The sequence below is a fragment of the Periplaneta americana genome, chromosome 2 (assembly GCF_040183065.1).
Source record: "Periplaneta americana isolate PAMFEO1 chromosome 2, P.americana_PAMFEO1_priV1, whole genome shotgun sequence".
Lineage (NCBI taxonomy): Eukaryota > Metazoa > Arthropoda > Insecta > Blattodea > Blattidae > Periplaneta > Periplaneta americana.
In genome coordinates, this window is record NC_091118.1 from 177,366,703 (window position 1) to 177,379,547 (window position 12,845).

Sequence of the window (12,845 nt, forward strand, 5' to 3'; positions counted from 1 at the left end):
GTGCTTTGTGAGGCTATGGGAAGCATTTATAAGTGTTTATTTTCTCACACTGAAGTTAGGTGGCTATCTCGAGGTAGAACTATTTCGAGACTGTATGAGCTTAAAGACGAAGTTTACATTTTTCTCTCCAGCCATGCCTTTCACCAAGCAAAATGCATGAAAGATGAAATCTGGCTTCAGACTTTAGCTTATTTGGCAGACATTTTCTAAAAAATTAACAGTTTAAAGTTATCTCACCAGGAGTCAAATATAAATGTTTATATTGCGCAAGACAGTATCGAATCATTCATTAAAAGACTTAATTTTTTGGAAACGTGTTTCAATAGCAATCAAACCGCGTGCTTTGATACCCTTCACGATTTCCTGGTGGAAAATCATCTTTCTTTGGACGAAAATGTCAAGAACATGGTTAAAGAACATTTGAAGGGACATGGAAAAACCTTCAGAGAATATTTCCCTGCTATGTCCAATAATAACAATTGCATTCGCAATCCCTTCCAAGAGTCAACAATTTTAGAATCCACATTAAGCGTAAGTTAGATGCAATGTTGCCAACTCAGAATTCCATTTACCGCTGCACAAGCTTAAAAAAACTCGCTAAATTGTAGTTTAAAAACTCCAGATTTTTCTTTACAAATCACTTCCAAATTTGAAATACAAACTATACAGTTTTAGGAACTGGAGAATGTTATATAAATATGGACTAAATTATGGAAAGTGTGTGTCCTTTGTAGTTTGTAGGCTTTATGTTCTATGCAAAATCGTCTTCATCCTCGTACAGAGTTTTACGCGGCATATTTCTTAAAAATTTAATGAAGTAGATGTAGACTATACTGGACACTTCGGAAATAATCACATTCACAATGACACTAGTCTGTTCGAAATCTGATTTCACACCGAGTTGGAGACGTACCTGCCAACAATGAGCGTGATTTCAAGTATTAAGTTATGTTCGTGTTACATAAATTGTAATTCGGAATGATAAATTAAATAATATTGTATCATAAATGAAAATAATAATTCGGTTCATTATCTATTCATTATGATTAAATACTGTCCTACTTCAATTTATTTACAAAAACAATGCATAGACTTACATTAGATTAAGATTTTAACGAATGCTGCAAACATTATTTGTAGAACAATGAATAAAGCAGGAAAGGGACGTGGTTGCACCAAATCGAGTTAATAAAAAAAAAAGTTGATATTTTATACTCGCACAATGAAAAAGTGTGATAATATCATACTAAACTCTGATTTATGATTACTAACATTGTTGTCCGCAAGTAGGCCTACATATGAAAGAAATTATTATAACATCTTTACAGAAAAAAAAAAACTTAAAAATATCATCTCGCTCTGTCGGAATCATAAAAAAACTACAAATAAATAGCTAGCCGCTGATGGTAAAATTCTGTAGCTGACCATAGCCCTGAAAACACCAGATTTAGCTACAAAACCGCTGACTTGGCAACACTGCGTAGATGAAAAAGAGCAGGTTCTTGAAATTTCCACTGATTTTCAGTTACAGAAAAGTTATAAATCTTTGTCATTAATTAGTTTTTGGTTGAGTTTAAAGGAGTTCCCAGTGTTGGCGAATAAAGCCATAACGGCTTTATTACCCTTTTCATCCACATATTTGTGCGAAAATTCGTTTTCTTCATATGCCTATTTAAAAAAATACAGAAACAGACTCTGTGCTGAAAGTGATTTGAGACTTTATTTAACTTCTGTGGTTCAAGCTCTGTGCCATGGAAAGCAGGCGCAACCTTCTCACTGAATTCCAAGGAAGAAGTGAGTAATTACAATGAAAACTTATATTTATTATTGCAATTAGGCCTACACGTTGTGTAACGTTTAAGCCGTAACTAGAGTAACTATAGGTTTTAATCGTTAAGGGTTAAGTTAATTTAAGGTTATTAAACCCTTTGCTTGGAATTAAATGTTATGCATGTCTACTGTATGCATATTTAAAAGTCAGTGGTTCACCCAACTCAGATCGTTGTGGAAGGGGTTCGGGGATCGAAAAAGGTTGGGAACTAGGGCTAGGGACGGAGCGGTTCGGTTCGGAGCAGTTACTGTGACGTCATTACTCGGTTGAACCGAGTACAAATTTGTGGCGGCAGATTTAAAATTTAGATAGATTGAGTCGATTTTAGAACTTACTTTGAAAGTGAGACCAAGCGTGTTTTAAAAGCATTGTAGTAAAGCGCTTTCGCTTTGGCAATTGACGAGAAAAAAGTGCGTCTCCTCATTGCAAAATGGCGGTTGCAAATTTCATTTGCGTGATTACGGAACGGATTTTAATAAATGACCCCTCATTTTGAAGCTTGGAACCCATAGTTTTTCAGAAAAATAACAGTTTTCAGTGAAATAAGTTATCAATTTTCCTACATCATTTTCCTATTTTACAAAATCCATTTGTTGTCAATTTTGAGAACTAATAGCTTTCAAGATAAAATACAGATACTAAAATAAACAATGACTCCAGAATTGCCAACAGATTCTCTGACATAATGCCTATAGGTCGATCTTCATTTGTCTATATTGGTTACTAAAAACTCCAAAACTTATTACGAAGTTTATAATATTATCATGAATAAAATTTACAGATCTGATTCTCTGTTGTGTAATTTTCTTAGTACAGATGTGTAATGTGTAGAGGTTATTAAAAACTACAAAACTCAAGAAGGTTTGTTCAAATTATTTCCATTAAAAATTAAATATTACAGGTAATTGTATGGTGTATTGTCACTGATACACATTGATAGTATTATTGATGATATGAAAATGAAAACTTTTGGGGTTATGTAAGTAAATGTAGAGAATAACTTACATTAGATCTTCATTTCTATAATTTTCTGAGTAGCGGCTATACATACATATGTTACTAAAAGCTACAAATCTTACGTATGACAAATATTGTTATTAAAAATGAAATACTTTTATAGTAAGTTATAAATCAAGTGTTGTGAGTCTTTTCAGATATTAATGGCGGTGCAGTGTAGATACGTATGTGTGATTCACTAATTATCCTAGGTAGAGGCATTATTAATTAATTGAGTCATGCTTCCTATTCTGCGTCTTTAAACTATATCAAATTTATATTCCTTTGGTTTAATCGATCAGATTCGTAAACTATACCAAGTACATCATTGTACTGTACGAAAAAAGCAGGACATTTCATTTCTTGCCGACATGAGTTAATTTCCCACAACCAGCAACGAATAAAATACTGAAACAGCTAATGATTTTCGATGAATGATTTTATTTACGATTTATATTATACGATTCTACAACTCTGCTACAGTATCCGCCTCATTTTCAGCATCTCAACAATGGCTTCCCCACAACAGCCTGTATTGTTGTTGAAAATACATGGGAAAATACATACAAAACTTACATCTCTGATCTTCAGCGAGTACTCATTACGAGTTTATGGCCAATAAATACGTCATTGATTGAATATTATTATGCTAACGTTTTAACGCGGCCAAAATGATGTCCAGCATTTACAGGTATCTAATACACTCCAAAATGTCATATTCTTGCCAACAATCTGCAATGACCTGAAACAGCTACTACTTTACTCCTACATGAAAAAAACAGCTGATTATCTTGATATTGATAGGCCTACTTGCGTTTCCGCATTGAACCTCAAAAAAATGAAGATGGATATGTCCAAGAAAAGCATTTGGCATAAAATCCATTCTGAGGGAAGTTTTTTTAAAAACAGATACATTTGACAAGGTTAAATTTAAAGGAGTTATTACGTTGTTTTCAATGTTACATATTTCGCGGAGTGTGTTTCATTATTATGGAAGCAAACAACTTTCAAAATATCTGGTATTCTGCCTGGAAAATAAATCTGAAAAATCTTTATTTAAACTCCTAATGAACTTGGTCAGCAGCGTTTGCTGCACAAGCCACTAGTTCGTTTTAATTTTTTTTAATCGATTGGCAAACAAAACGAAGTGCCGTATGAAATTAAAATGATTCGAATTCCACCTAAAGCACTGTCTGTTTGTAAGGTTGAAAAAATAATAAAATATGAACCCCACCACGGGTATGATAATCCTCGCGGCAAAAGAACAACAAGAAATGTCAATGACTTACATATCATGATTATTTACACGGATACGTAGAATGTTAATTGGGAGTGAATGCGCGGTTTAGCTTTCGTAATGAGGGGCGGCCCTGTTCCTCTCGACTGCCGACACTCCCCGTACAAATTGACAATAGCTGATTGTCATGGGATCCGGGTAATTGTAGCATTTAGGGCAGTCTTGTGTGAGAAAGAAGCTGGGGAAAGTGGTGTAACGCTGTGTCTCTGCTTGCGTCACTTCTCCGCTCTCCTGCTCCTCGTCAGATGGGCGTCTGACACACACATCGGTACCTTAACGTGCGTCTATCGGAATATCTTACTCCCTGAAAACGGTTTTATAAAAAAAATAACTGGTAATTCCCTTGTCATCTTTCACTGTCACTGAGATTCAGTAACATAGCAACCTTTCAGCTAAAAGCAGATTTCGGTATAACATTTTTTCTCTCAATTTTAATTCAAGACAGTCAAGCTATGTAGTTATGACACAAGCAGACATGGATTAAATCGCGGCAGTGGAAAGTACCATCTTCTATCTGTGTGTCCCTCTGCCTGTCTTTTTCTCTTTCTCGCTTGTATTTTAATATGCACAAATAACGCAACACTTCAATTTTTTAATCAAGATTTATTTTATATTTCTGATATTATATTATTATTTTATGGTGCAGTTTTAAGTTACAGTCAAATTTTGAAATTCTGTTCATGAAAAAAAAAAAAAGTTTATTTTTATACTTACTGGCTTTTAAGGAACCCGGAGGTTCATTGCCGCCCTCACATAAGCCCGCCATTGGTCCCTATCCCGAGCAAGATTAATCCATTCTCTATCATCATATCCCACTTCCCTCAAATCCATTTTAATATTATCTTCCCATCTACGTCTCGGCCTCACTAAAGGTATTTTTCCCTCCGGCCTTCCAACTAACACTCTGTATGCATTTCTGGATTCGCCCATACGTGCTACATGCCCTGCCCACCTCAAACGTCTGGATTTAATGTTTCTAATTATGTCAGGTGAAGAATACAATGCGTGCAGTTCTGTGTTGTGTAACTTTCTCCATTCCCCTGTAACTTCATCCCTCTTAGCCCCAAATATTTTCCTGAGCACCTTATTCTCGAACACTCTTAACCTATGTTCCTCTCTCAAAGTGAGAGTCCAAGTTTCACAACCGTAAAGAACAACCGGTAATATAACTGTTTTATAAATTCTAACTTTCAGATTTTTGGACAGCAGACTGGATGATAAAAGCTTTCAACCGAATAATAGCAGGCATTTCCCATATTTATTCTGTGTTTAATTTCCTCCCGAGTGTCATTTATATTTGTTACTGTTGCTCCAAGATATTTGAACTTCTCCACCTCTTCAAGAGATAAATTTCCAATTTTTATATTTCCATGTCGTACAATATTCTCGTCACGAGACATAATCATATGCATTGTCTTTTCGGGATTTACTTCCAAACCTATCTCTTTATTTGCTTCCAGTAAAATTTCCGTGTTTTCCCTAATCGTTTTTGGATTTTCTCCTAACATATTCTCGTCATCCGCATAGACAAGCAGCTGATGTAACCCGTTCAATTCCAAACCCTCTGTGTTATCCTGGACTTTCCTAATGGCATACTCTAGAGCAAAGTTAAAAAGTAAAGGTGATAGTGCACCTCCTTGCTTTAGCCCACAGTGAATTGGAAACGCATCTGACAGAAACTGACCTATACGAACTCTGCTGTACGTTTCACTGAGACACATTTTAATTAATCGAACTAGTTTCTTGGGAATACCAAATTCAATAAGGATATCATATAAAACTTCTCTCTTAACCGAGGCATATGCCTTTGTGAAATCTATGAATAACTTATGTGCTGTACCATTATACTCTCATTTTCGCTCTATTATCTGTCGAATACAAAATATATGGTCAATAGTTGATCTATTACGCCTAAAACCAGTTTATTTTTATAATAATTTAATTTAAATTTTGCAAGGACATAAGTAACACAAAATGTTTACACTGTTCTGTTTCGAAAACTCATTCGTTACCCACCATAACACTTGTTTTTTTATTTACTACACTTCACTGACACTTTCTCCTCAGCTTAGAAGCGTTTATTGTCACCTCTCGCATTAATTACGTCATTCATTCTGTCAGGGATGTTTCTGATCAAAGTTGCAATATTCTCCTGAGGAATCAGTTCCCACTCTTCTTGGAGAGCTTCTCGTAAGGTCTTGTAAGGTGTCTGGGTAACATTGGCGGACCATCCTTCTCAGATTACTCTACAGCTGCTTGTTAGGATTCAAATCCGGACTTCAAGCAGGCCATTCCATGACATGAATCATCACCTCATTCCATAACTGTTGCACACTTGGGCCACATGCGGGCGTACTATGTCGTGCAGCAACAGAAAATCATCACCAATAAATGGAACAAATGGCACAGCATGCTCCTGAAGGATTTCCTGCACGTACCGATGTGCTGTAAGGCTCTCATTCTCAATGAAGACCAACTCTGTCCTTACCGTCAAACTTATTCCAGCTCACGTCATCACAGAACCACACTGGAAAGCGACCCTGGACGACAGTGTGCAAGGGAATATCTTTTATTAGACCTCTTTCACATTTCCCCTGAACTTTTTTTCATAAATGGAATTTTAAATCCCATTGTAACAACCCAGATAAGACTGACGTCCTATATATAGGACACCGGACGTTTTATTTTTTTAACATTGTTGTGTAAGATTTTCATAGTCGGCAAACATGATACCATAAACCTTATGTGTTATAAATTGCCTCCAATTTTTTTTATTTTGTTCTCTCTGTCAGAGTCATTGTTGTGAACATATTTGTGTGAGTCATGGCTGTGGAGCGGAACATGTTGTTCTCGAAGTCGGTATATATCACATGCTATAGGTATAATGCTTTTGATATTGATAGGGCATACTCGTATGATGTACTTCGTATATAATAATTCATAATTTGATTCAATTTTTTTTTAGTGTTATGCCATATCATGGTAAAGTTAGGCGTACTACATGTAGTACGTCAGTCATAAAAGGGGAGATTTCGTGAGACTGATGGTAATCATGTTATTATAGGGGTTTTCACTAAATGAAGCCTTACAAATGATTCAAGACGACCAAGTTGCTATACCTAAGTGCAATAACATTTCCATCACCATTTTATCACCAATAAATGCGTGTGGTAACGTAACTGATGAGGATTCTGGAGATGAAAATAACCGTACAATTGACAATATGCCTGGTAGTCAGTTGCGAGCTGAGACGGCAGTAACCCTCAACACACAAGGAGAGGGAATGGATGATTATGATGACGACAGTCAATGGTGATGATGAACATAGTAAAGGCGATTGTGAGAATGGCAGTAGAAATGCTAGTGATTCAGCAACGGATACACAGATGAAGAGAAAGAATAATAAATTTCAATTGGCAAGAAGTTGACATACGGCAGGAAATACTACATTTTTCAATTTCCGTGCACACAGTTTCAAGTTACCGTACTCCAGAAATTTGAAGAAGAAAGTATCAGTGAAATAGCCGAATATCATATATTAGTTACAACAAAAATATGGGTGGACCAAAATTTCAATCTGTACAAAACATCTATTAGAAACAAGAAATGGCACTTCAGTCTGCATTGATGTAGCAGAACAAAATGCATGCACGCTATACAAGATAAACTCCAATGAAAAATTCGATCATCTTGCATTTCGCAAACGTCTTATCTGTTCTCGAATCCACTGCTCGACATGTACAGTCAAGTAGTAGACCAGCGGTCGTCAACTCACTGCACTCTCGGGCTACCGTCTCTAACCCGCAGGTGCATTTGTGGCTGCTGGCGGGTATGCTCTGTACCTAATCCTGCTGCACTTACCCTTTACCCATTTCAGCGAATGCTGACGACCACTGCGGTAGACCATCTCATCTAAGACTGAGCAAAAAGATTGAATGTTTGATGGAAGTAATCATTTTGTGGTATCTCAAGAAAAACAAACTCGATGCAGGCAGTGTCACACAAAGACAACAATAATCTGTATGAAGTGTGATGTTGGTGTACTTGTAAAATATTTTATCACGTATCATACACCATAAACATTCTCGAGAAATACAATAATCTTATTGTGTGTGAGTGATATTATAATTTTGGTTAATTTCATGTATTGTTAAGCTAAACAGATTATATACATTTGTGCTAAAACGACTTATGTCATATAATGTTTTTGCATGGGGATATATATAGGACACTGAAAATCTCGGATACTATCAACATAAAAAATTTAAAAACAGCTTTGTTATGTTATATCAATTACAATTAAATAATTCATACAAAAAAATCGTATTTTTAGCAAAAAATAATTCAGTCTTATCTGGGTTAAAACTGCACAATTGAAGAATAATATAATATTCAGAAATCTATACTAATAATAAATCTGTAACCGAAATTTTTCTGGTAACTTTCGATTTTCCAAAAATAATTGGTGTCAGCATGTATAATTAATCATCCTGAAACTAAAAATCGCTTTTTTGAAATTTTTGTTTGTGTCTCTGTGTGTCTGGATGTTTGTTACCTTTTCACGCGATAATGGCTGAACCGATTTATATGAAAATTGGAATATAAATTAAGTTCTTTGTAACTTAGATTATAGACTATATGACATTCAAAATACTTTATTTAAAAGTGGGGTTATAAGGGGGCCCTAAGTAAATAAATCGAAATATTTCCCTTATTATTATTTATATGAAAAATATTACATAACAAAAGTTTCTTTAAAAACGATTTCCGATAAGTTTTATCTATTAAACATTTTGATAGGACTAATATTACTGTGATGTACCGAAGTACATATTTCCGTGCAGGAATTCTGCATTACCATAAATGGCGAGATAATTCCCGTTTTAAAATAGCAATGCTTTTTATATCACGGCCAGGCAGATTAAAATACGAGTAATAAAGGTATAAAACAAATGACTGTGCATTTATTTAAGGCGGCCTTGGAGTCCTTGGACAACAATCGGATTAATATACGGATGATATGATAATATGTGTTTTGTATGAGTCAATCTCAGGAAACTATTTAATATATTTAAATAATTCTTTCATCATTGGAAAGTGTAGTTCCTTTTGATGGACGAAGGCTTTTTGTCATTACAGAAGCTTATGAGTGAATCAAGGACTGGGCACAAATGTATATAAGGTAGGACTAAACAGAACTTTACGCATAGAAAACTTTATATATTGTCGAAACTAATAATTAGCTATATGTACTGCAGTTAAATTTAATGCTATTTGGAGGTACAGTACTGAAATTTGATGTCTGATTTGCGTTGCGTTTTTTATGAAAGAATGAAAGTCAGAGGTGGAATAATTTTACAAATATACACGCGGCACGTATTAAATATTAATTATTCAATAACATAACAGTACATATTGTTTAATTATGTATTTGGGTGAGCTACATTAATTTATTCTTAATAGGTAACAGTTCTATGTAGTGCACAATACTCCATATTGAATAATTAACAAACCAACATCTTTAGCAGGACTTGTGGTTTGTAGGCCATCTCAAACACCAAACTCCACCCATCTGAGCGCGAGATCTTATATACTCGGTGAGTTATGGCCGAATGTTACAATAAAAACAATTAACAACATAGGTATTTCAGTCATAACGTCATACAATAACAGATGAAATTATGAAGTAATTACGTAATTGAAATATTTATTTATAACAAGTGCAGCGAAGCGCGCGGGTACTGCTAGTATAAAATAAATCTTAATTAAAAAAAAAAACGAATTGTTGCGTTTATTGTGCCTGTCAGTGTATAATAAAATATTACAACAATAAAATTCAGTATTTAGTTATAAGCGTCTGAAGAAATATGCTGATTTGCAGTTAAAGAAGCCGCCAAGAGAAGTTTGTAAAGCATCTTCATTATCAAGACGGGAATCGGAAAACTAACCCAGCGTTGAAAGAGTCATACATAATGTGGAAGTATACGAGTATTAGTGATTAATTTCTTTCTTTTCGCCTCAAATGTCACGGCGAAAATGCGTTACGAACTTTCGCATTAACCCAATACATTACACGTCCTGCGATCTATTCAAATTTTAAGTTTTATATCGTAGCAATCGTCCTACGATTCCTCTTCCAGTTAAATTTGCCATAGCCATTTTCTCAGTTCATAAATAATTATTTCACTGCTTGGTGTTCATTCTAGCGTAAAATTTGATAAATATTTGTCCTTGTACGTTTATTTCCTCTAAAACATTTAAATCGACCTTCTTATAGAACTTTGTCATTCTTTCAAGACCTCCTACGGTTATCGAAATGCATCGTCATTTGTCACAAATCAACTCTTTTCCCTCCCACCCTCGTCTTTTTTTCGAGCTAATGTGATTACGTTTCAAAATGGTAGCAGGTCGCGTTAACTTCACGGTGCTTGAAGACGGTTAAGGACATCACGAGTCGTAAATGTCCTTATACTGACGTCATAAGCCCATCCAGTTGACAAGAGTAAACAAAGAAGTTTTTCAGGAGTTGATACCTTCCTTTTCCTGTGGAATTTCCGGACTTCCAAGCATGACTGGATTTACATTACCCTACGGCGAGGTCACTAAACTGTCCGAGCTCCTTTTGTATCGCTGAATAATAACAGCGATGCAGACATTATTTGAAGATTCTGAGACATATCGTCTGTCTTAATTGAGGCTTTGAGGAAGAAAATTGATTAAACGTAAGGAAACGGAAAAAATCTATAAATGGAGAGAACAAATTATTTTAATAGAAATTTAATTAATTATTTGTTTTAATTTTTCAATTGTACGAAGTGTGACGAGAATGTACTGCGACTTGAAAATATACAGCGTGAACAATAGGCTTAAGTATGAAATATTGCTTGAATTTTAATTTTACAAAAAAGTTTATACGTAAGCTGTTGGAGATAAACCATACAATTTGATACCAGAGTTCAGGAAAGCTCAGGAAAAAATTTGCCCTATAATCCTTAAATCACAGTCGGCCTCGGTAGTGTAGTCGGTATAGCGCTGGCCTTCTGTACTAGAGGTTGTGGGTTCGATCCCAGCCCAGATCGATGGCATTTAAGTGTTCTTAAATGCGACAGGTTCATGTCAGTAAAATAACTAATGCGGGACAAAATTCCGGCGCACCGGCGACGCTGATATAACTTCTGCAGTTGCGAGCGTCGTTAAATGAACCATAATTTAATTTTCTTTAAATCAGATACAGTGCTCTAAACTTCCCATTTTTATCTGTGTGTAATTGGGATTCGTTATTTCATATTACCGTCCCCAAAACTTAGTCCTCATCTATCTTGGGCTTCGAGGAAAGTTCTATGAATCAATAAGAACGCACAATAAACACACGTTTTGCAATGGAGTACGTCATCTTTATTGACTTTTAATTTTTCAATTGTTGGCGGATTGATTTTATCATCAATTGAACATTTCGCTTATGCAATCGGTGACCAATCCGGTAGAATTCTTTCCGTTTCAACCAATCACGGTAATCTATCACTGTAATATTGTCGAAGTAATCTTGTCGCAAGGCTTCTAAAGAAGTCTTGATCTTATCGTACCTCATTTGCAATGCCTATATATTGTCGTACCGGTACCTAATTAGCAATTGTTCCTGGTCAGTAAAGAAACTATTTAGAAGGCAGTGACAGCTCATCCTCCATACAAATTATATCGAGGAACATCATAACCTCACTAATGACGAACTACGTAACTACAAACATGATCAAATGCTTTTACGTTTAAAGGATGACAATTCTATAATTATACTTTTAATTAGAAGACATAAAGTTAAATGACAACTTTTATTCTGTTTAGATCACATTCAGTTTAATAAAATTCAACAGTTCACACAATTTCGCTGTTCAATTATTCACCTGTAGTTGAGGTTCTTATCACTAGATGGCAAATAGTGGCTTATAGAAGACAGTTGTAACATACGAAGTTCGATATGCCAGTAAATTAAATTTAAATAAAAGTAATAATATTTTCATTTTATTGAATTTTCTATTCACTAAATAGTCTTAGCAAATATGACTTCACTTCTCTCCGCGCTTGTGAAATTATCAACAAGATGAAACTGACTCGTGGTATTAGTTGTGATAATAGGCTATACATATGTGGTGATATGAGGTGCGCTTCATTTTAAGTGTGGTTTGAATCCGAGTTACATATTCCATTGTTTATCTGCTTCGGCTCTATTTTAATAAAGTCGTTTTGTGTTTTGTTCCAGGGTTTGAGTCTGATCGACGACTTACAGGATCAAGAAGACTTCCTCAGAGTTATCGACCGCTACGCCAGGTAGGTTACGGTTTCCGTACTTACTTTATCATGGGCAGGTTTTTTGATTTTGCTCATAAATTTACGAGCAACGTTAGTAGGAAATAAATTCATCTAGGAAAAATGGAAATATTGTGTGATAATAAGACTTCCGAAAAGGAAGACAATAAAATGGACAATAACGCGTATTGTTATCAAATAATCCGTCCAATAGTTTAGGGGTCCAACTCTGTGGAGTAACGGTTAGCATGCCAGACCGTAAAACGAGCAGGCCAGGTTCAAAACCTGGTTGAGACAAGTTACTGGTCGAGGTTTTTCCTCAACCCATTAAGAGCAAATGCTGGGTAACTGTCGACGCTGGACCCTAGACTCATTTTGCTGGTTTCATCAACAGTAATCTCATTAGAGGTTTTGATTTAT

The 12,845-nt window shown here is 35.3% G+C and overlaps 1 protein-coding gene across 2 annotated transcripts in view; it reads left to right on the forward strand.

The window, feature by feature from the left end:
- Positions 1–12,845, forward strand: part of LOC138694855 (harmonin) — a 521,763-nt gene that overhangs the window by 46,464 nt on the left and 462,454 nt on the right. For both annotated transcript variants that reach the window (XM_069818984.1, XM_069818985.1), the window contains exon 2: positions 12,379–12,446. In XM_069818984.1, coding sequence (XP_069675085.1) covers positions 12,379–12,446 — 68 coding nt within the window. The remainder of the gene's footprint in view (positions 1–12,378; positions 12,447–12,845) is intronic.